The 25,745-nt window shown below is 35.5% G+C and overlaps 1 protein-coding gene across 5 annotated transcripts in view; it reads right to left on the bottom strand.

Moving 5' to 3' along the window:
- LOC122408124 (endoplasmic reticulum transmembrane helix translocase) overlaps window positions 1-25,745 on the bottom strand; it is a 326,148-nt gene that overhangs the window by 23,574 nt on the left and 276,829 nt on the right. For all 5 annotated transcript variants that reach the window (XM_043414736.1, XM_043414735.1, XM_043414739.1 and 2 more), the window contains 2 exons: window positions 20,173-20,344; window positions 19,920-20,063 (listed from right to left, as the gene is read on the bottom strand). In XM_043414736.1, the coding sequence (XP_043270671.1) occupies window positions 19,920-20,063; window positions 20,173-20,344 (316 nt within the window). The remainder of the gene's footprint in view (window positions 1-19,919; window positions 20,064-20,172; window positions 20,345-25,745) is intronic.

Below are 25,745 nucleotides of genomic sequence, written 5' to 3'. Positions count from 1 at the left end.
GCGAAGGAGTATGTCCGTTGGGGCATGTTTGGGGTTGCTGCACGTATCATGATGGGTCGCTGTAGCCGGCGCGAGGGGTCCGAGGAGTGCACATAACGGCGGGGGGGGGGGGGGGGGTGCCTTCCATGGTGGAGAACCCCATCATATATTGTGGGGTATCTTGCCCCTCCAACCCAGACAGAGCCCCTTGCGGGTCCTGTGGCCACCCCACTATGTCCCACCCACTATCCGAGGTGCCCCGAACCCACCTCACTATTTCCCACCCACCATCCGAGATGTCCCGCACCCACCCCACTATTTCCCACCCACCATCCGAGATGCTCCGCACGCACCCCACTATTTCCCACTCACCATGTGCGTCTGCATATGTTTTTTTGGCAATATTTCCGAGCCTTCTCGCGAAATCTAACTTGAACCCCTTTCATATATTGCACATTTGCACAATATTCAACTAACCCATGTACTTGTGAAACGAAGTTTTCAGTCAACCCAATATGGCCATCAAGTGGCACAACGCCCCCCCCCCCCTCCCAATGTTTTCGATGCTAACAACGTAGACAACGTGTGTGGAACACCAAAAGGGGTCCAGAGGGCGGAGCCCCCGGCGGGGTGAGGGGCAGGGCCCCCCGGGGGGTTCGGGGGGCGGAGCCCCTGAGAAACCGTTATAAATTTTTGAAAATTAATAAGAGGGCCACAGAAATCATAATGGTGCACAAATTCTGATTATTATTCCCCCCCCCCCCCCGCCCCGTAGTCTTGGTTTGATTATCATCGTGCTTAACTAAGTTTAAGACAAATGTGATGGTTGCGTGGTTGAAATTAGGATCTACAAATATAATAATCACGAACTCTCAACCCCCGTTTTACCCCCTTAAATTTTTTGATCTTTTTCAGTTTTGATTTTCATTCAACTGGAGACAAGTCTCATTTTCGATAAAAAAAAGGCTCTACATATAGGGAGCATACACATAACAATGATGCTTCAACTTTCAACCCCCGTTTCACCCCCTTAAAGTCAAAATTTCGATTTTTTTTACTCTTGAAAAACAACTTATTTTGGGCTAAATATGAAGAATGCATGGTCAAAACTTGGCGCCTCTGAAATCGTACTCTTGCCGGCGTCTTTGCCTTGAAACGATCGCGTTCAAACATCCTTGCGCCCAATCGTCCTCACGCTCAAATGGTCGCGTCAAAAGTACCTCGCGCCAAAACGTCCCGGCGCCAAAACGTCCTGGCGCCAAAACGTCCCCGCGCCAAAACGTCCCCGCGCCAAAACGTCCCCGCGCCAAAACGTCCCGGCGCCAAAACGTCCCCGCGCCAAAACGTCCCCGCGCCCAAACGTCCTCGCACCAAAACGTCCCCGCGCCCAAACGGTGGCGCCAAAACGTCCTCGCGCCCAAACGGCTCGCGCCAAAACGGCCGCGCCAAAACGATGGCGCCAAAACGTAACGCACCCTGATATCAAACCATAAACTTCCCCTAGGAAAAAAAAGGTTGGGACAAGTACATTGATGGTCCCTCGTTTGCTGATAATTCCATCCATAAAAAAAACTTAAAAAAATTTTTGTTTTTAAATTGTAAAAAAAATTTTTTTATAAAAAAAATACAAAACAATTCGAAAAAAATTTGATAAATCTTGAAAAAACATTATATTGAAGCAAAAACTAATCTGTATCGATTTTTCAAAGTGTCAAAAGAATCAAATAACAAGTAAAAAATAAAAAACCGAAAAATCGGTCTTGAAATCATTTTGGAAACCGATGCCTCATTCTTCTTATTAGATTCGGACAGCTAAATCAACTGAAAAAAATTTTATCTAATTTACGTGTGGCATTAAAATTTATTATATTAATTCGAGGCAAAGTATTTTCTAATGAATTGAAAAAAGTTACCACTTGAATTACGTGCAGCATTAAAATTTATGATATCAATCGGTGGACAAGTATTTTATTAGTGACTCCAAATTTTGACATTATTAAATTCTTCTAAGAAGCTTTTAAATCCAAAAAACTCACATGAAAGCTAGTCATATGTTACTCTATGGTGGCAGAGACATATAAGAAAATCAATTTTTCTCAGACTTTCAGGATCCTCTGGTATTATTCACAAAATTCGACGTCGATTGGATCGATACAAATTATGTTTACATATGTGTTAAAAGTACTTGTCCGGCCCATCACTTTCCGTTTAAATTGTTCATCCCAATAATAATCAGTGCTTGTCTAGAACTGATGGATCACAAGTATCCATGCAGAGGGAATAGAGAGAATTATCTTCAAGTAATTTTTACGTAATTGCACTAATTTAATAAAAAAAAGCAAAGAAATTGTTCCGCAATATACAAGGGATATTATTGTGCATTGATAAATGAAAATAATTGTACATAATATATATGTTTAAGTTTTAAAAATAACTCTCCAGTTTGTATTCAATGACGGCAATTTTTGCTTCTCACTTATTCTTCCAGCGAACGAATTCCATTCGGAATAAAAACTAACCTATACTATTATTAACCCTCTCGGACCGTATGTTGCTTCTACGCAACACGCGCTTCCAGGCCCCATAAAACTGCATCGGTCAGTAAGGTCGGGGTTTTAACTGACTATTTCCATCAAGCAAGGTTAGATTGCACCATAGAAACTCCTAAACCAAGAGATAAACTGCTTTAACCCATCGAAATATCAATATGAAGTCGGCGTTTCATGTTGAGTTGGCGTTGTGTGAAAAGGTGCTTTAGTTATCGCAAAAGAAAAGTGAGTAAACATTTTTTTTTCGTACTCCAAACGTTATTTCCTTTCAAAGGGAAGCTGATATGATGCATTTAAGGTATTTGGTGCTAGATTCATTCGTAAATTTTCCTGATTTTGCTCCCCAAGGACCTGGTGCTGCCCGTAGCAAACATTCAAAAATTCATATTTCCCAACAAAAAAACTGAACTGTCACAATGGATTCGGAAACTAGAAAGTATTTTGAGATAAAATTATGAAGGGAATCATTTTCCGTCAACGCGATATAGGTCTCGGTCTGAAAGGGTTAAGAACATTAAACTAATAATGAATCGCATTTCAATAAATGTTTAACCGGATTCTGCCATACAATTCCATTTTTTCATGATTGATTTTTATTTAAATGAATAGTGATGGGCCGGACAAGTACTTTTAACACATATGTAAACATAATTTGTATCGATCCAATCGACGTCGAATTTTGTGAATAATACCAGAGGATCCTGAAAGTCTGAGAAGAATTGATTTTCTTATAATTCTCTGCCACCATAGAGTAACATATGACTAGCTTTCATGTGAGTTTTTTGGATTTAAAAGCTTCTTAGAAGACTTTAATAATGTCAAAATTTGGAGTTACTAATAAAATACTTGTCCACCGATTGATATCATAAATTGTAGTGCTGCACGCAATTCAAGTGGTAACTTTTTTTCAATTCATTAGAAAATACTTGGCCTCGAATTGATATAATAAATTTTAATGCCGCACGTAAATTAGATGAAATTTTTTTCAGTTGATTTAGCTGTCCGAATCTAATAAGAAGAATGAGGCATCGGTTTCCAAAATGATTTCAAGACCGATTTTTCGGTTTTTTATTTTTTACTTGTTATTTGATTCTTTTGACACTTTGAAAAATAGATACAGATTAGTTTTTGCTTTAATATGTTTTTTCAAGATTTGTGAAATTTTTTTCGAATTGTTCTGTATTTTTTTTATAAAATAATTTTTTTTACAATTTAAAAACAAAAATGTTTTTAAGTTTTTTTTATGGATGGAATTATCAGCAAACGAGGGACCATCAATGTACTTGTCCCAACCTTTTTTTTCCTAGGGGTAAAAATGTATGATATCAATTGGAGGCCAAGTTTTTATTGATAATTTGGAATATTTATCGAACAATTTGGAAACTTTAATGAAATTCATGATAATTATTTTCACGAAAAAAGTTAATTACCACTTGAATTACGTGCAGCACTAAAATTTATGATATCAATCGGTGGACAAGTATTTTATTAGAAACTCCAAATTTTTACATTATTAAATTGTTCTAAGAAGCTTTTAAATCCAAAAAAAATCACATGAAAGCTAGTCATTTGTTACTCTATGGTGGCAGAGACTTATAAGAAAATCGATTTTTCTGAGACTTTCAGGATCCTTTGGTATTTTTCACAAATTTCAACGTCGATTGGATCGATACAAATTATGTTTAAATATGTATTAAAAGTACTTGTCCGGCCCATCACTTTCCGTTTAAATTGTTTATCCAAATAAAAATCAGGGCTTGTCTAGAACTGATGGATCACAAGTATTCATGCAGAGGGAATTGAGAGAATTATCTTCAAGTAATTTTTACTTTATTGCACTAATTTAATTTAATTTTAATTTAAAAACGGAAACAAATTGTTCCGCAATATACAAGGGATATTATTGTGCATCGATAAATGAAAAAAATTATACATAATATATATGTTCAAGCTTCCAAAATAACTCTCCAGTTTATATTCAATGATGGCAAATTTTACTTCCCACTTATTCTTCCAGCGAACGATTTCCATTCGGAATAAGAACTAACCTATACTATTATTAAGAGCATTAAACTAATAATGAATCGCATTTCAACAAATTTTTTACCAGATTCTGCCATACAATTTCGTTTTTTATGATTGATTTTTTATTGAATGAATAGTAGGGTGGCGCAAAAAAATCTACTATTTTTTTTTCAGCGTCTCCTATGAAAATATGTTAATTTATCATGTTTCAAGACCCCCCTCCAAAAATCAAGTCAACAAAAAAATTTTTAAAGGTCGCTCAAGATTTTTAAAAGTTCTAAAAATAGTCGAAATCTGAATTTTTTTATTTAAAAAATTTTTTTGCTCGATACAGCGAAATTTTGTACCGAAAAAACCAATGAGTTTCTGAAATTTTCAACTCAAAATATTCATTTTAAAAGGTCGCTCAAAATTTATTTTAATTTTTATATACATAAATTTTATTGTTTCGAGGGACCATTAAATATTCATATTGATTATCTATTTAAATTTTGAGTTCCAATTAGTAAGATACTCGATGAAAATGCACTACGAAACGGAGGAAAAATCGTATATAACAATGTAGGTAATAGGCCAGAAACACGGAAATTTTTTTACCGGCGTAGCAAACCGTGTTTGAGCCTGCGCTATTTTTGCTTTCATTCAATTATAAAGTACTTGTTCGCAAACAACAATTCGAAGTATTTTTGTTGGTAAAATCTACTTCATAATTATTAAAACAAATTGTTCAAAATATCACTCAGTATTTTACCAAATTCACTCATTATGAGAGTCAATCAATGTTTTGATTAAACAGGCATGGTCTATTCATAATTACATTTTCTCTGCTAACTAGTTCTCGTAATTGTTTGAATTGTTTAAATAAAAATATCGACCTATTGTAAAATCATACCTTGTTATCTCAGATTTTTCCTCCATCTCAGTGTGTATTTCTAACCATTATCTTACTTATTGAAAGTGAAAATTCAAATGAATAATTAATATAAATATTTAAAGGTCTCTCGAACCATCGAAAGCAAAGCATATAAAAGATGAAATTAATTATGAGCGACCTTTTAAAATGAATATTTTGAGTTAAAAATTTCAGAAACTCATTGGTTTTTTCTGGACAATATTTCGGTGTATCGAGCAAAAAAATTTTTTAAATAAAAAAATTCAAATTTCGACTATTTTTGGAATTTTTAAAAATCTTGAGCGACCTTTAAAAATTTTTTTTTGACTTGATTTTTGGAGGGGGCTCTTGAAACATGATAAATTAACATATTTTCATAGGAGCCACTGAAAAAAAAATAGTCGATTTTTTTGCGCCACCCTAATGAATAGTGATGGGCCGGACAAGTACTTTTAACACATATTTAAACAAAATTGAAAAGTTCAAAAAAATTCAACAAAAATAAAAAATAATCGAAAAAAATTCTGTAAAGAAAAATAAAAAATTTTCAAAAAATTCATAAATATTGGACAAATGGAAAAATGTACTATCCAAGTTACATGCAGTATAAAAATGTATGATATCAATTGGAGGCCAAGTTTTTATTGATAATTTGGAATATTTATCCAACAAATCGGAAACTTTAATTGAAATTTATGATAATTATTTTCAAGAAAAAAGTTAATGAAAAAAAGTCATAACGGAAGTTACGTGCAGTACTAAAATGTATTATATCAATTCGAGGTCAAGTATTTATCAGTTATTCGAAATATAATCTCCGGCAACAAATGAGCGTTGAGAATCCTTGTCGGGCTCACAACGTTTTATCAAAATTACTAAAAAATGAATGAAAATAAAATCATTAAAAATTCACATGAAAATCATTCGTTACTTCAATAAGGTACACACTTTAAAGAATCGATTCCCCTCCGACTTTCAGGATCTCCTGGTTTTATTCACAACATTCAACTTCGATTGGATCGGTACAAATTATGTTCAAATACGTCTTAAACGTACTTGTCCGGCCCATCACTTTTTATTCAAATTGCTCATTCGAAAACAAATCAGGACTGTTCTATAATGACAAATATAATAAAATCGATAGAAATAAAAATAATATCTCCAAGTAATTTGAACTTGATTGTTCGCAAGTTCGTATAGCAATATCCACTTCTCATTTTCTTCAGTGAACACATACCATTCGGTAAGAACCAATGAAAATGAGAAATAATCAGGCACATTACTAGAAATTTTCGAACCTACTCAGCCATGAAATGTTTTTTTTTTCTATAGTCACGTACACATTTTGATAAATATCACTAGTCGAGTACGACACGTGGATTCCTGGAATTTGGAGAAAAATGATTTTGTTGTGAATTATGACTCCATACAATATAAATAGATTAATCAACTTCATCTTTCATTTTCGTTTCATTTTGACAAGAGTGATTCGAAGGAAAATTATTTTCTCGGGAATTACTGTTCCTTAATATTAACACATGCATTAACTTCGTTTTTGATTTGTTTTCGAATGAGCAATTTGAATAAAAAGTGATGGGCCGGACAAGTACGTTTAAGACGTATTTGAACATAATTTGTACCGATCCAATCGAAGTTGAATGTTGTGAATAATACCAGGAGATCCTGAAAGTCGGAGGGGAATCGATTCTTTAAAGTGTGTACCTTATTGAAGTAACGAATGATTTTCATGTGAATTTTTAATGATTTTATTTTCATTCATTTTTTAGTAATTTTGATAAAACGTTGTGAGCCCGACAAGGATTCTCAACGCTCATTTGTTGCCGGAGATTATATTTCGAATAACTGATAAATACTTGACCTCGAATTGATATAATACATTTTAGTACTGCACGTAACTTCCGTTATGACTTTTTTTCATTAACTTTTTTCTTGAAAATAATTATCATAAATTTCAATTAAAGTTTCCGATTTGTTGGATAAATATTCCAAATTATCAATAAAAACTTGGCCTCCAATTGATATCATACATTTTTATACTGCATGTAACTTGGATAGTACATTTTTCCATTTGTCCAATATTTATGAATTTTTTGAAAATTTTTTATTTTTCTTTACAGAATTTTTTTCGATTATTTTTTATTTTTGTTGAATTTTTTTGAACTTTTCAATTTTTCGTTTATTATTTCTATAGAATTTTTTTCCTGGTTCTGAGTCTTTTTTCTATGTCATCCAGAAACAAGAGACCATCAATGTACTTGTCCCAACCTTTTTTTCCCTAGGGGAAGTTTACGGTTTGATATCACGCCTTTTTTCTCAAAAGTTCCTCATTTATGTTATGACGGTTATAGGATTTTAGTATAAATTTCTATGAATTATTTGCTTAGTATATTTTTATAGATTCCATTCTCATACGAACAATTTTTATGGGATAATCTTTTTCATGAAATTATCAGCAAATAAGGGACCATAAATGTACTTTTCCCAATCTTATTTTCCCTCGGTATGATGTTTGGCTTATAAAGTTGGTTTCCACCATAAAAGACCAATTTTTCGTAAAAATTGTAGTGAAGATATTTCGTCACAAGACTGCCCTTGAACTTTGGCGATTTTTTTCCTTATACTCTAATATGTTATGCCTATTAGGAACTCAACAGCATAGAGGAATCCGGGATGATAGGCCCGAGAAATGAATTTCGGTTTATAATGTTGGTTTCCACGTAAAAGACCAATTTTTCTTCAAAATTGTACTGAAAATATTTCGGCACTGGTTTGGTCTTGGACTTTGGTGATTTTTCTCCTTGTCTTCTAATATGTTTTGTCTATTGGGAACCCAAGAGCATGAAGAAATGCGTGTTGTGGGCCGTAATATGATTTTCGGCTTATAACGTTGGTTTCCACGAAATAAGATCTATTTTTCGTCAAAATTGTACTGGAAATATTTCGTCACCGGTCTGTCCTTGGCCTTTGCCGATTTTTTCCAAGTCTTCATACCAAGAAACAACTGACGTAAAGATTTCCTTAATAGAACAGACTTTATTTATAACTTTTCTTCAAAATTCAAATGAAAGATAGATCACATTCAAAACACGAAAAATCCAACAGATTTGCCCACTTTGAATGTCGCTTTTGCATTCTGAATCTAGAGATTTCATTTCATCCAAAACGTGCCCCCAATGAAATATATTTCCAAAGTTTGCAAGTGGCCGCTGAGATCCAATTATCCACAGTTTGATAGTTGCTGAAAAAAAGTACCTGAAAACTTCTAACATTTATTATGCCAGAACTCAAAGCAGCAAAAAAAACTAAGCGAACTTAATTCAACAGAGCAACAGAATTCAAAGACGTTTAAGGTACCTGCATTGGTTTTGGAGGAAAACCATTTCAGGACAATTCAGAAATGAATTTAGAAATTCGAAAACTCACAATGGAGTAGAAAAAGGAAAATTGAAGTATTTAGAAAAGCGGAAGACTTTTGTGATAAATTTTCTAGATTACATGATACGGTTGGAGTAAATGATTTGAATGATTGGCACACATGCTGCAACACAGAAATATCAAAGTTTGGAAGTATTCGCTGTGTATCAGTCATACAAACTTCAATACTATTTGAAAAGGAACACTTAAAACCTTGCCGAACCAAGTTCCATTACATATTACCATAATCAAAGATAAGGGGTGATCCGTCGCATATATATTTATCCACAGAAATTTCAGAGTCAATGTATCTGCGCGATGAGCTTCGAAGACAGCAATTTCAAATCTATCCATAAATGAGCAACTGAAGACTTTTATAATCAATTTTTTACTTCATATATATGTTACAGTTAGAGTCAAAATGTAAAATGAATGGCACAGTATTTAAATTGTATAGTTTGCAGATTTTTGCAGTATGTCAATGATCCGAATTTACAGCATTATAATGAAAAGTTGTCAAAAGTCATGATGTTACATTAAAATGACATAGCGCACATTGCATTCAGCAATTCTGTAAGTTTCTGGGGATGTTGGTTGGCATTATATTTGATCGCATCCAAAACTGAGCAACAGTAGACTTATTCGAATGAATTTTTTTTATAATAATTCCATATTTGTAGTTTGCAAAGTGGAAATACTCAACATACATGTCATTCCATAAGTTTTGTTATCAAAATTTGTGTTTGCATACAGCATTCCCAAGATACGACTTTTCATATCATCAGCAAAATAAGCATCCAAAGACTTTTTGGAAGAAGTTTCAAAATTTATTACTCGACAGACCAGGTGGAAAAAGTATAACAACACTTATATCAACACCAGAAACTGTTTTAAGAATCTGATATATAAAATGTGCGATTGATGATCATAGTCGGAAACCACTTGAATCATGTTACCACAATCAGCATGAAGAAATAGTAGAAAAGTATAGGACACATATTAGGCAACCATTTAATACTATGTATCGATCCGCTGCAAACCGATGGAGTCAAAACAAGGATCGGAAAGAGCAGAGCCAAACTCAATAGGAAGCAAAATGTGGGAATATTCAAAAATACCGATGACACAAGAAATAAATTAGAAAACATTTATTCGATTGGAGTTTCTTACATTATATATATACTAACAGTTCTGTGTGTTCTTGTTTTATTAATTATCAACCATAATATTTCAGATCGCAAAAAGAAAATTTGACGTTATAGGTTGACGAACATTTTTTCTTACAACTTCCAGACCTATTTTGATAAACTGATTTGCCTTATTTATATTATTCACTAACTATGCGAACGTTTGCTACATTTGTCCCACACTTCGTAACGTCAAACCCCGGCCGGTTCGTTACCACACAGCTATCAAAGGGAACTCGTATATATGACCTACATTATTACACATGATATGTAATCACGCAACTGATGATATATTTACACTGGATAATATTCCGCGAACTCTGGTTTAATTGAAAGATTATCTCAGTTGACACTTATTTCCAATCGAACGAAATAATGAAATCTTGAAAAGTTTCGTTGACATATATATGAATCGCGCATTTTTTTATATGTTTTATTTGCACACACAGATCACAGTCTACATTTACGCGGCCGCTTTTATACCGGTTTAGTATACCACAAGTTTTAACAAAATATACATTAACCAATTTTCACTAACCATTTTCATTTATTAATTAGAGTCCGCACACAACAGCACATTGGGGATCATAACCTCACCTGTCAAAATGACGTTCAGTATGAAAACAAGTCTCGGGTGGTTTCGGATGTGCGTATCGATGTATTGATATCTTATAACCTATATTCACAAATGATATAAATGATAAACTTATTTTCAGTCAAACGAATTAATGAAATCTTAAAAAGTTTCGTCGACATGCACCGCGTATTTTTTTATTTTATTCTTTTTCACACACCAGACTACATTTACGCGACTGCTTTTATACCGGTTTAGTTTAGCATTCCACAGGTTTTAGTACTATGCACTTGGTTAGATGACGAAAGTTTTTTTTATATATTCCACACGCATTCCATAATGACAAAACTCCGTTTGTTTATACGATGATCGAAAACTGACACATGGTTTATATATATATATAATATTTACGGAGTCTGAGCGCGGTCGGGGTAAGACTCAAAAGTTAGAAGGCCTAAAATGGCGAACAGGCATTCTGTATAACGCATATATAGATATACAGAATGCCTGTTCGCTATTTTAGGCCTTCTAACACTTGAGCCTCACCCGCGGTCGGCCTAGCAGCTGGAGGAGCCGACATCGTTGAGCCAATCAGAATGCGTAGAGGCAACAACTCTACTACCACTAACTACGTCAAAACGCGTATACGTATACGTCGAACTCGTGATGTGTCAGTAACTTTTGCATAATCTTGAGCCCGTGCAAAGTTTTTTCTCAGCAATTACGCCACCGATCGTGTTGATTTTGGGCGCAATCGAAAGAGAATTTCTTAATTAGCTGAAAGTTCAATTTTCAAAGCCTCAGATGACTCATAACTTCGGTAATTCAAAAAAATCACTTGCCAATTTTACCCCCACCACGGCGAATCGTTTTATTCAGAGAAAGTATACTCGGCAAGAGCCTCGGGCCAGCAGACGACAGGGCTGTCAATGTACTTGTCCCGAGACTCTACCGAGTCTCTTGATGAAATAAAGTCATAATGGAAGTTACGTGCAGTACTAAAATGTATTATATCAATTCGAGGTCAAGTATTTATCAGTTATTCGAAATATAATCTCCGGTGACAAATGAGCGTTGAGAATCCTTGTCGGGCTTACAACGTTTTATCAAAATTACTAAAAAATTAATGGAAATAAAATCATTAAAAATTCACATGAAAGTCATTCGTTACTTCAACAAGGTACATACTTTAAAGAATCGATTCCCCTCCGATTTTCAGGATCCCCTGGTATTATTCACAACATTCAACTTCGTTTGGATCGGTACAAATTATGTTCAAATACGTCTTAAACGTACTTGTCCGGCCCATCACTTTTTATTCAAATTGCTCATTCGAAAACAAATCAAAAACGAAGTTAATGCATGTGTTAATATTAAGAAACAGTAATTCCCGAGAAAATAATTTTCCTTCGAATCGCTCTTGTCAAAATGAAACGAAAATGAAAGATAAAGTTGATTAATCTATTTATATCATATGAAGTCAGAATTCACAACAAAATAATTTTTCTCCAAATTCCAGGAATCCACGTGTCGTACTCGACTAGTGGTATTTATAAAAATGTGTACGTGACTATAGAAAAAAAAACATTGCATGGCTGAGTAGGTTCGAAAATTTCTTGTAATGTGCCTGATTATTTCTCATTTTCATTGGTTCTTACCGAATGGTATGTGTTCACTGAAGAAAATGAGAAGTGGATATTGCTATACGAACTTACGAACAATCAAGTTCAAATTACTTGGAGATATTATTTTTATTTCTATCCATTTTATTATATTTGTCATTATAGAACAGCCCTGATTTGTTTTCGAATGAGCAATTTGAATAAAAAGTGATGGGCCGGACAAGTACGTTTAAGACGTATTTGAACATAATTTGTACCGATCCAATCGAAGTTGAATGTTGTGAATAATACCAGGGGATCCTGAAAGTCGGAGGGGAATCGATTCTTTAAAGTGTGTACCTTGAAGTAACGAATGACTTTCATGTGAATTTTTAATGATTTTATTTCCATTAATTTTTTAGTAATTTTGATAAAACGTTGTGAGCCCGACAAGGATTCTCAACGCTCATTTGTCGCCGGAGATTATATTTCGAATAACTGATAAATACTTGATCTCGAATTGATATAATACATTTTAGTACTGCACGTAACTTCCGTTATGACTTTTTTTTCATTATCTTTTTTCGTGAAAATAATTATCATGAATTTCATTAAAGTTTCCAATTTGTTGGATAAATATTCCAAATTATCAATAAAAACTTGGCCTCCAATTGATATCATACATTTTTATACTACATGTAACTTGGATAGTACATTTTTCAATGTCTTCAATATTTATGAATTTTTTTGAAATTTTTTTATTTTTCTTTACAGAATTTTTTCGATTGTTTTTTATTTTTGTTGAATTTTTTTGAACTTTTCAATTTTTCGTTTATTATTTCTATAGAATTTTTTTCCTGGTTCTGAATCTTTTTTCTATGTCATTCAGAAACAAGAGACCATCAATGTACTTGTCCCAACCTTTTTTTCCCTAGGGGAAGTTTATGGTTTGATATCACGCCTTTTTTCTCAAAAGTTCCTCATTTATGTTATGACGGTTATAGGATTTTAGTATAAACTTCTATGAATTATTTGCTTAGTACATTTTTATAGATTCCATTCTCATACGAACATTTTTTATGGGATAATCTTTTTCATGAAATTATCAGCAAATAAGGGACCATCAATGTACTTTTCCCAATCTTATTTTCCCTATGTATGATGTTCGGCTTATAAAGTTGGTTTCCACCATAAAAGACCAATTTTTCGTAAAAATTGTAGTGAAAATATTCCCTCACAAGTCTGCCCTTGGACTTTGGTGATTTTTCTCCTTGTCTTCTAATATGTTTTGTCTATTGGGAATCCAAGAGCATGAAGAAATGCGTGTTGTGGGCCATAATATGGTTTTCGGCTTATAACGTTGGTTTCCACGAAATAAGATCTATTTTTCGTTAAAATTGTACTGGAAATATTTCGTCACAGGTCTGTCTTTGGACTTTGGCGATTTTTTTCCTTGTACTCTAATATGTTTCGTCTATTTGGAATCCAAGAGCATGGAGAAAAGTGTGTTGCGGGCCGAGATATGATTTTCGGCCTATAACGTTGGTTTCCACGAAAAACAACAAATTTCTCGTCAACATTGTACAGAAAATATTCCGTCACAGGTCTGTCCATGGAGTTGGGCTATTTTTTTTCTTCTACTCTAATTTGCTATGCTTATTGGGAACCCAAGAGAATGGTAGAAAGCGGGTTGGGGTCCGAGATATGATTTTCGGCTTATAACGTTGGTTTCCACGAAAAAGGACCTATTTTTCGTCAAAATTGTACTGGAAATATTTCGGCACTGGTTTGTTCTTCCACGTTGGTGATTTTCCCCCTTATCTTCTAATATGTTTTGTGTAATAGGAACCCAAGAGAGTGAAGAAATGCGTCTCGTGGGCTGTAATATGATTTTCGGCTTATAACGTTGGTTTCCGCGACAAAAGATCTATTTTTCGTCAAAATTGTACTGAAAATATTTCGTCACCTGTCTGTCCTTGGCCTTTGGCGATTTTTTCCAAGTCTTAATACCAAGAAAGAACTGATGTAAAGATTTCCTTAATAGAACAGATTTTATTTATCCCTTTTCTTCAAAATTCAAATGAAAGATAGATCAAATTCAAGACACGAAAAATCCAACAGATTTGCCCACTTTAAATGTCGCTTTTGTATTCTGAACCTAGAGATTTCATTTCATCCAAAACGTGCCCTCAATGAAATATATTTCCAAAGTTTGCAAGTGGCCGCTGAGGTCCAATTATCCAGAGTTTGATAGTTGCTGAAAAAAAGTACCCGAAAACTTCTAACATTTATTATGCCATAACTCAAAGCAGCAAAAAAAACTAAGCGAACTTAATTCAACAAAGCAACAGAATTCAAAGACGTTTAAGGTACCTGCATTGGTTTTGGAGCAAAACCATTTCAGGACAATTCAAAAATGAATTTAGAAATTCGAAAACTCACAATGGAGTAGAAAAAGGAAAATTGAAGTATCTAGAAAAGCGGAAGACTTTTGTGATGAATTTTCTAGATTACATGATACGGTTGGAGTAAATGATTTGAATGATTGGCACACACGCTGCAACACAGAAATATCAAAGTTTGGAAGTATTCGCTGTATATCAGTCATACAAACTTCAATACTATTTGAAAAGGAACACTTAAAAACTTGCCGAACCAAGTTTCATTACATATTACCATAATCAAAGATAAGGGGTGATCCGTTGCATATATATTTATCCACAGAAATTTCAGAGTTCGCAGGTATCTGCTGCGGTTCAATGTATCTGCGCAATGAGCTTCGAAGACAGCAATTTCAAATCTATCCATAAATGAGCAACTGAAGACTTTTATAATCAATTTTTTACTTCATATAGATGTTACAGTTAGAGTCAAAATGTAAAATGAATGGCACAGTATTTAAATTGTATAGTTTGCAGATTTTTGCAGTATTTTAATGATCCGAATCTACAGCATTATAATGAAAAGTTGTCAAAAGTCATGATGTTACATTAAAATGACATAGCGCACATTGCATTCAGCAATTCTGTAAGTTTCTGGGGATGTTGGTAGGCATCATATTTGATCACATCCAAAACTGAGCAACAGTAGACTTATCGGAATGAATTTTTTTTATAATAATTCCATATTTGTAGTTTGCAAAGTGGAAATACTCAACACACGTCATTCTATAAATTTTGTTATCAAAATTTGTGTTTGCATACCACATTCCTAAGATACGACTTTTCATATCATTAGCAAAAAAAGCATCCAAAGGCTTTCTGGAAAAGTTTCCAAATTTATCACTCGACAGACCTAATGGGAAAAGAATAACTACACACTATACCAAGACCAGATTTTTTTTTGAAAATCTGATTTACAAAATGTGCAATTCAAGATCATGGTTAGAAACCTCTCGAATCATGTTACCACAATCATCATGAAGGAGTAGAAAATCATAGAACACATATTACTGAACGAATTAATAATATGAATCGATCCGCTGCAAACTGAGCGGGTGAAAACAAGGATCGGAGAGGGCAGAGCCAAACTGAATATCAAGCAAAATATGGGGATGTTTAAAAATAATGACGACACAAGAAATAAATTAGAAAACATTTATTCAATTAAAGTTTCTAATATCATTCTAACAGTTGCGTGTATTTTTGTTCTATTTATTCTTATATATAACCTATGTACACATGATATATAACCACGCCACTGACAATATATTCGCACTGGACAATATTTCTCGTACTCTGGTTTAATTGAAGGATTATTTCAGTCAACACTTATTTCCAATCGAACGAAATAATGAAATCTTGAAAAGTTTCGTTGACATATATGCATCACGCATTTTTTATATTCTTTTTCACACACACATCACAGACTACATTTACGCGGCCGCTTTGATACCGGTTTAATATATCACAAATAACAAAATAAATAGTAATATGCACTTCTTTAGATGACGAAAATTATTTTTTTATTGATCCCGCACGCACTTCGTAATGTCGAAACTCTGTTCATACGATCAAAAATTGACACATGGTTTGTACATATATATATGTATATCGGTCGAATTTATGACTGCTGTTACCAGCTGTGCTGCGCCGTGTGCTACGTTCTGAAGTCGACGTCAGATTTCCAATCATCAACAACTAATTTCAACAACCAATCACAACGTCTAAAAATGGATGTCGTCAGATCCAACGAATCAGAAACTCGAGAGCATCAAAGTGCCTTTGATGGTGTTTATAAATACAGACGCATAAATTCTTGAATGTGTTGGTAACTTTTGCATAATCTTGAGCCCGTGCAAAGTTTTTTCTCAGCAAATACGCCACCGATCATGCTGATTTAGGGCGGAATCGAAAGAGAATTACTCAACTGGCTTAAACTTCAATTTTCAAGTTGTTAAATGGCTCCTGAGCTTCGTAATTCAATAAAATCACATGCCAATTTTACCCCCACCACGGCGAATCGTTTTATTCAGAGAAAGTATAGTCTCGGCGAGAGTCTCGGGCCAGCAGACGACAGGGCTGTCAATGTACTTGTCCCGAGACTCTGCCGAGTCTCTTGATATGTTATGCCTATTAGGATCTCAACAGCATGAAGGAATCCGGGATGAGGCCCGTGAAATGAATTTCGGTTTATAATGTTGGTTTCCACGTAAAAGACCAATTTTTCTTCAAAATTGTACTGGAAATATTTCGGCATTGGTTTGTTCTTCCACGTTGGTGATTTTCCCCCTTATCTTCTAATATTTTTTGTGTAATAGGAACCCAAAAGAGTGAAGAAATGCGTCCCGAACACGCCAGTAACGGGTTTATAGGTTATTCTGAATCACCCTGTATATAACCTATGTACACATGATATATAACCACGCCACTGACAATATATTCGCACTGGACAATATTTCTCGTACTCTGGTTTAATTGAAGGATTATTTCAGTTAACACTTATTTCCAATCGAACGAAATAATGAAATCTTGAAAAGTTTCGTTGACATATATGCATCGCGCATTTTTTATATTCTTTTTCACACACACATCACAGACTACATTTACGCGGCCGCTTTGATACCGGTTTAATATATCACAAATAACAAAATAAATAGTAATATGCACTTCTTTAAATGATGAAAATCATTTTTTTATTGATCCCGCACGCACTTCGTAATGTCGAAACTCTGTTCATACGATCAAAAACTGACACATGGTTTGTACATATATATATGTATATCGGTTGTAATGTTCTATTTTTTTATTTTTTTATTTTAGAGTTTTTACAAGAAAAAAATTCAATTGTTTTAAAAGATCGACCGAAATTTATTTACATGTTTGTTCTGGTACAGTTCGCAATATTTATCAGGAGGAAGAAGACTTATCTTTCGTTTGTCTTTTGCCTCGAATGGTCCTTTTCCCTAATATCGGACGTATTCGTTCAAGCGTTCGATTCCAACTGCCTTGATTGAAACACCTCTCTCGACACTTCAAAATCTTGAGAGGGGGAAATGTGTCGTAGAAAAACACTTTATCCGAATTACTCACTAAACTTACTCTTAGGCCAGAACTCTTGTTTCAATTTCTCGTTACACGGTCGAATTTATGACGCTGTTACCAGCTGTGCTGCGTCGTGTGCTACGTTCTGAAGTTGACGTCAGATTTCCAATCATCAACAACTAATTTCAACAACCAATCACAACGTCTAAAAATGAATGTCGTCAGATCCAACCAATCAGAAACTCGATAGCATCAAAGTGCCTTTGATGGTGTTATAATATAATAATACAGACACATAAATTTTTGAATGTGTTGGTAACTTTTGCATAATCTTGAGCCCGTGCAAAGTTTTTTCTCAGCAATTACGCCTCCAATAATGCTGATTTTGGGCTCATTCGATAGAGAATTTCTCAATTAGCTGAAAGTTCAATTTTCAAAGTCGTACATAACTTATAGGCTTCGCAATTAAAGAAAATCACATGCCAATTTTACCCCCACCACCGCGAATCGTTTTATTCAGAGAAAGTATAGACTCGGCGAGAGTCTCGGGCCAGCAGACGACAGGGCTGTCAACGTACTTGTCCCGAGACTCTACCGAATCTCTTGATCCGACGTTAATTTTTCATATTTTATCGTACTCTCTAATCGCGTCGCCTCGCGCTTGGCCGAAGTTCGTTTCGGTGTCATCTTCGGTTATCTTTCATCGCGTATGGCCGGACTCTTTGCGATCGAACTTGTGCGAATTACCTTTTACCTTGAATTACCTAAGGCACCGGCTGTCCTGGCGTTGTTTACCTTTTACCTTTTACCTAAAGCATCCGCCTGGCGGATGGCTGATTACCTTTTACCTGCAACGCCAGAGCATCGGTTATCTATTACCTACGGCACCCGGGAGACCACGAGGCGAATCGTTAACCGCGTTATTACCTGATGAATTCGGGCGTGCCACGCGCGAAATCTCTCGTTACTGCGTGAGGGATAAAAGTTATGCGATCTGGTGTATCACCGAATTAATTTCGTTCGAAGTTTATTTTGTATCGAATCCATGTCCGTCATAATTTATCTTTTTCCTGTACTCTAGCTTATTCGGCAATTTCGAATAAAGTCTGAAATATTTCCTAAATTTTGCTTTGTTTTGGCTCATTTTTGTTACGTTGCGAATTGCTACCTTTTCCCCCAAGGACCCCCCCCCCCTACCTTTCATATCTCAGATGAGCTGAGTAGCCGGACCGTCCTCGGGCACTCGTGTCTCTCGTTCCCTCTGTGTCGTACATTATGTTATTTGACGTTACCATCGTTGAGAGCGGATAATTAAAAGTCGAGTAATCGGCGGTACTTCGTACCTGGCGCCCAATTCACTCTCATAGCCGGAGAGTGGTGCGAGAAGACGAGACGGGTGAGTCGAGAAGGGACGTGATCATACCCATCGCGGGAAAATCGTGTTACAACTTATATTGTCCCTCTGTGTAGAGGCTATTTGCCTATTACAGGGTCGGCCTGGGTCAGTAGCCTATCCCCCTCCGGAAATATCCCTATCTCTATCTCTCTTACTTTCTGTCTGTCCTCATCACATTCATTGACATGGCTCAAATCTAAGCACGTTGTGCAAGCCACGCGTGTACACAACGCACTCTAATGAGTGCGACAAAGGTGTACGCATAAACTCTATCCTTCTTTACGTTCTCAGTGGTGCTCGATATGCCAAATTTTTTTTTAAAAACAATTTTTCTCACTTATTCTTTAATAAACGGAAATTAACAGGGTGCTTTCTTACGTATTTTTATGGTCCGAGAACGTCGGTATAGGTATTTTTTCAATCCAGTTAGTAGTTTTTAAGTTATAAGCATTTTACATTTCAGCCCTTATTTTTTCAATGTTGCCGGGAGTTGATTGCAAAATAATTTACACCGTTCGATTTCGCATCATCAAATTAGTCATAAATCAAGTTTGCAGATTTTCCCTTGAATGTTGCTCCATTCTTGCATTTTGACTCGACTACGTGGTGTTCCCAATTCGGGTTTTGGGACATCAGCTCAATTATATATAATTGATTTTTTTCATTCCACAAATGGAACATTGTATATTCTTTTTATATCATTTTTCCAGCGTACAACTATTATTTTTCAACCAACACCAGATCCCCACGTACCACTATTTTTGTGTGCCAATGTAGTTAATAATGATAGATATTTACCTCATGAGGAAATTCAAGTATTTCCAATTGGAACGCTATACTAGGGAAATATCCAAGCACAAGGCCTAAGATGAGAGCCGAACTTCCAAGTAAAGAGTATAATAGACCCTTGTTTTCCATGAATCCCTCCATGAACGGCTGTCCCTAATAATTGATTTGACAATTTGAAAGATGATTTAAAATGTATTGTGGACTCTTTCTCTATATATTATAAGAATAATATTGAAAATAAATATTCTATGATAATCCTTACTCTGTAGTTTATAGCGAATGTTGAAACCTGTAATGCCATGGAAATGATATAGACTGTACTGTTCAACAAATTGACTTCGTATGGTTTGTCCTCGTTGCTCCAAATGGCAGCTGATATTACTTCAGCTGCATCCTCTGGTGGCAGTGAATGGACAAGCTCCCCATTGTTGCTCCTAAAAAAATGTAATCACGAAACGGTAGTGTTAATTACTTAGTCGTTTCACCATCTAACTTCACCCATCAATGGTCGTGCTGCTTATCGTACAAATGTTGAACGTACCACAATAGATTTACTCACAACTTGTTTAAAGCGTTGGAGTTGATATAGAATAAATTATATAGTAAGGTGCTTAAAAAAAAAAAATTCCTCGCTCTTGCCCCTTCAGATTTTAGTATTCGATGAAAAAAATATTGTGTCGAAAAATCAGCCGTCTAACTAATTTTTTAGAGGTCGCTAATCTCACTTAAATTTCCCATTCAATTAACATAGGAAATTTCGCTTTTCGGTAAAAGTGAAATTACTCGTAAACGACTCAATATTTTTGCGATTCACGTATAGTACCTTGAAGCTGATTCTTTGTGCTTTGCAAAGCCTTACAATAGAACATAATTATTAATTATATAACAGGCATTATAGGCACATGAAAGATGATTTTTTTTTATTGGTAATGAATTATACTTCAATACCGCTATTTGGAATTTTTAGTAATTATGCAGGTTGGTTACTTTTCCGAATATCGAGGCAAGAATTTTTTTTTGGTATGAATAGCGTCGATTAGTCAGTATTAATGAAATTTTGTCGGAGAAGGCTGAAATTTTTCATAAGAACCATAAAAATTATGAGGTTTTGAACTTGTTGAAAAAATGTGAATGATGAAATAGGGTATATTTGAATATTTTGGAGTTCACATTAGGACAAGTGGACACACACACACGCGCGTACCCCCCCCCCCCCCCTACACACACACACACACACACACCCTCACACGTCGAAATTGTAGGAATTGCTCTGAACATGTTTGAACAAGTTTAGAATCCACGTGTTCATAACGTCGGCGGAACCAAAGAGATGAGCCTGTACAAAAAAGGACCACCGGAGTAGACTGCATCGATTTCAATATAGATCACGTTTGAACCTGTTTAAAAGCGTGTGGAAGGGGATGATTCAGTTTTGGGGTAGAGATAGATGGAAAAACTACAAATAGCAGAGTCCAGAAGAAAAAAGCATCACGTCACATCTTCGTAAAGTTGAGTCAAGACTTGCTCTTTAAAGAAAATCTCAAAAAACTACATACATAATGGAGTTCTCCGCCATCAACAATATCATCGCAAAGTCAGAGTATCTCCCCACCAAGAAGCTGAAAGAACTCCAAGTCAACGAAGAATATCGTGTCTCGGACGTGAGGACAGCAAACACCAAATGGGGAAAAAAATACGTCGCCGAAATTAGGAATGAATTCACCGTATTCCTGACACCGCGAGTTGTCAAGGCATTCGATCAGAATCCATCGGTATTCGAGAAACTTCTGGAAACGGCTCATTGTGGACAACTATACATGAAATATCTCATAAATGTGAAATAAAATTACACATTTATGAAAAAATTGTTTTATTTATTCAAAGATCCCACTATTACATAATGCATGATATACGTATAACCAGCTTTGCAAAGATTTTACATTCTTCGTTGCACAATTAAATTTCGATTCGTTGGTGTGGTGGTGGTCGCATTTCGATGGACTTTTCGGCAGTTTTTTCAACGATGGGCAGTCCAAAGTCTCCAAATCGACAATCTCCGTTGACAGATCAAAAAAATTCGTCAGCCATAAAGACTTTTCGCAGCTTTTTACGAAGATGGTATGAGCGCCGCGTAAGATAGTTTGAATTATTCCTCTTGCTGCATCGTATGGTATAACACCAAAATCCCATGATAATCCATGAAAATTACGTTCCAGCTATTTGTTTGTCGTTTTATACTTTATCGGCAGAGAATCCCATGCATACGGTGGTGCGAAGAAAAGTGTGAGAGGTTCAGCATTCTTCACGTCCGCACGAATGATTGAAATTTCTTTCAGTATAAACTCATTTATGGGTCCTTTGAAGCCTTGTAGATCGATGACAAAATCCATGATGACTGTTGGCCGAAAAAGTTGATGGTACGGTTTTATACCAATTTTCTCACCCCACCACTCACAGGATTGTATTCAACGATGCGATCGTGTAAAATGAGGCAGTATGCGCATGTTTGTGCTGGAATATCTGTGCATGTTTCAAATTCGAGGCGCACATCAACAGGTCCAGACTTGAGAGAATCGTTCTGCTTCGAGCAGTCAATCACAATGAGAGGTGCAAATTTGAGAAAATCCGCTTTTGTAAGCCATGGTTCGGCCTCCTTATTGTAGTACATCGGTTGAAAGTTTGTATACATATCGTATAGTACTGCATACTGATTTTGTTCTATATTCAAATTCATGTTACCATAAGGATAACGCTGTGAATTCAAGTATAATTTTACATCAGTAACGTTGCAATGATCAAAATTACTCGCATTTTGCCTCTTATTATTCTTTCGTCCTGTTTGGAATGCCAGGATCACATATCGAGGTTTTTCTAGCTGCGTTGATGTCTTGACTGACCACACGTGTTTCGATGTCGCTGGTAACATTGGATATTCATACAATTCCCACGTACGAAAACTCATTGGAATTGGAGTATCTTTGGCGATGAATTTCAATAGTTGAATTTTCCGTTTATCCGCCACGGTGACGTATGGAACGAGCCATTCAATTTTTCGTAGTGTAATTTTATAATCTTCAGCGGCTGGTTGAACTATTGCATTATCATCGGAACGTGATCTATTCAAAATCAATTAGTGCTTTGCATTCGCCACCATTTTTCAATAATCTTTAGCAAATCCCAACAGCGTGCTCAGTGGTATGCATACGTCAAAGTTGCCTGCTACGTCCACAATCGGTTTCGTCTCATCGACATCGACCCAACCAGTGTTCTCAAGAATTGTACTTCTCGCCGACGAATGAGATGTATATCCTTTCATAAGAGATGTGATTCCCACATTCTTATTACGATCGATTTCAACGGCGTTAAGTTCATAACGCACTTCCTCGAATAAATGACAAATGGCATTGTTAACGAAATTCGTTGCAGCTAACGCTGTACCATCCGCCATTGTCAGTTTGCCGCAAATGTGAATTGAACTTTTACTCGGTAGAATTGATAAATCTTGATGCTGGATTGAAATACGTATTTCATCACTATTGTTGAATGTTGACGACGCGTATGGTTGATGAGCATGAACCTCATAATGGATGATGGATTCATCAAACATGACAGATGTCTGGATGTTTAAGATTTCTTCCTCCATTGCAGGCAGCAGATGCACAACGAGCAAAGCAAATAATTTCTCACACGCGAACTCCACGAATTTTGAGACCCAAACTCTTCAATAGTAGAAGGTTTTAAGGTGTTAGCTCTTTGAGCTTTGATCGACGACTAGTTTCGCGATCCCACGTTGGCTTATCAAGAGACTCGGTAGAGTCTCGGGACAAGTACATTGACAGCCCTGTCGTCTGCTGGCCCGAGGCTCGCCGAGTATACTTTCTCTGAATAAAACGATTCGCGGTGGTGGGGGTAAAACTGGCATATCATTTTCTACAATTGCAGAGCTCAGGAGATGTTTTATAAATCAAAAATTGGTTTGGAGACTAATTTTCAAAATCCCTTTCGAATGAGCACGAAACCAACACGATCGGTAGCGTAAATGCTGAGAAAAAACTTTGTACAGGCTCAAGATTATGCAAAAGTTACTAACACATTTATGGATTTACCTTGTCTGTACAAAACACCATCAAAGGCCTCTTGATGCCAGCTATAACCCATTTCTATGGAAGCTCGGGTCCCGGGATCCCGGCTACAGAAATAATGAGTTATGATTGGTCAGGACACTCGCTGTACCGTTCCAGCGGAATAAAGTTTATGAATTTATACCTATATATACAATGCCATCAGTCAGCCGTCAGTTTTTGATGTTATAACAAACGGATTTTCGACATTACGAAGTGCGGGGTGAAAAAAAAAATTTTCATCTAATAAAGTGTTCATATCTATTTATTTTATTAAAAATAGTGGTATGTGGTGTCATACATGCAGTGTATTACGAAAACCAGACATATAGTGACTTTGGCGTGATATATTGTTCAACCATCTGTCAGTTTTTGATGGCATGAGCAAATTAATAGCAACAGCGATCTAAATGATAAAATTTCGGAGAAACAGTGCGAGCTGTATGAATTCGATTTAAAATTCTTATATGACTATAAAAAAAAAATGTTATGTAAGTTTTGTGAAAACCATGTGGGTTAGTTTACCCTCATCGCAATCGGTTCGCGAGTATTTGTTATATAGGACATATATTAGTATTGGGAAATTTCTCCTTCTACTAATTCTTTGATTTTACGTTTATTTATGACATAATTTTATTGCAATCCTGGTTCTGGTTCTTTAAAAATTTTCAACGGGAGTTATGTGAGAGTTATGTGTTTTTTATTAAATTAGTGCAATTAAGTAACAATTACTTGAAGATAATTCTCTCAATTCCCTCGGCATGAACTTGTGACTTATCAGTTCTGGACAAGCCCTGATTTTTATTAGGATAAACAATTTAAACGGAAAATGATGGGCCAGACAAGTACTTTTAACACATATTTAAACATAATTTGTATCGATCCAATCGACGTCGAATTTTGTGAATAATACCAGAGGATCCTGAAAGTCTGAATAGAATCGATTTTCTTATAAGTCTCTGCCACCATAGAGTAACAATTCATTAGCTTTCATGTGATTTTTTTGGATTTAAAAGCTTCTTAGAACAATTTAATAATGTCAAAATTTGGAGTTACTAATAAAATACTTGTCCACCGATTGATATCATAAATTGTAGTGCTGCACGCAATTCAAGTGGTAACTTTTTTTCAATTCATTAGAAAATACTTGGCCTCGAATTGATATAATAAATTTTAATGCTGCACGTAAATTAGGTGGAATTTTTTCCAATTGATTTAGCTGTTCGAATCAAATAAGAAGAATGAGGCATCGGTTTCCAAGTTTTTTTTTTATGGATGAAATTATCAGCAAACACGACACCATCAATGTACTTGTCCCAACCTTTTTTCCCTAGGTTAATATTGCCAATACGATGATTGTAAATTATGCCCATTGAGATTTTATATGAAGTCTTATGGTGATGACTTCACCGCGGAAATTGATCAAATCTCCGTCTTGATCGACAATACGAAACTGTATATTGTCAATGCGACGAGTTGTGATTGGTAGATAAATGACGCTCGACGGTACTTCGATGATTTTATAGCCGGCCGGTACAGATGGGAAAAATTCGTGAATTGTATGAACTTTTCGCCCGTTGATGTATGCACCAGTGGTTATGTTACACTCGACTCGAATGGCGTTCACTTTGAGAATGGACACGGGTAGATCAGACACATGTCTGTTATTGGGCTCCAATCAACGCGACGTAAAACCCAGCAAAGGTCTAATCGA

The sequence above is a fragment of the Venturia canescens genome, chromosome 3 (assembly GCF_019457755.1).
Source record: "Venturia canescens isolate UGA chromosome 3, ASM1945775v1, whole genome shotgun sequence".
Classification (NCBI taxonomy): domain Eukaryota; kingdom Metazoa; phylum Arthropoda; class Insecta; order Hymenoptera; family Ichneumonidae; genus Venturia; species Venturia canescens.
Note: the sequence above shows the minus strand (reverse complement) of the source record. Positions and strands in the feature narration are given on the sequence as shown.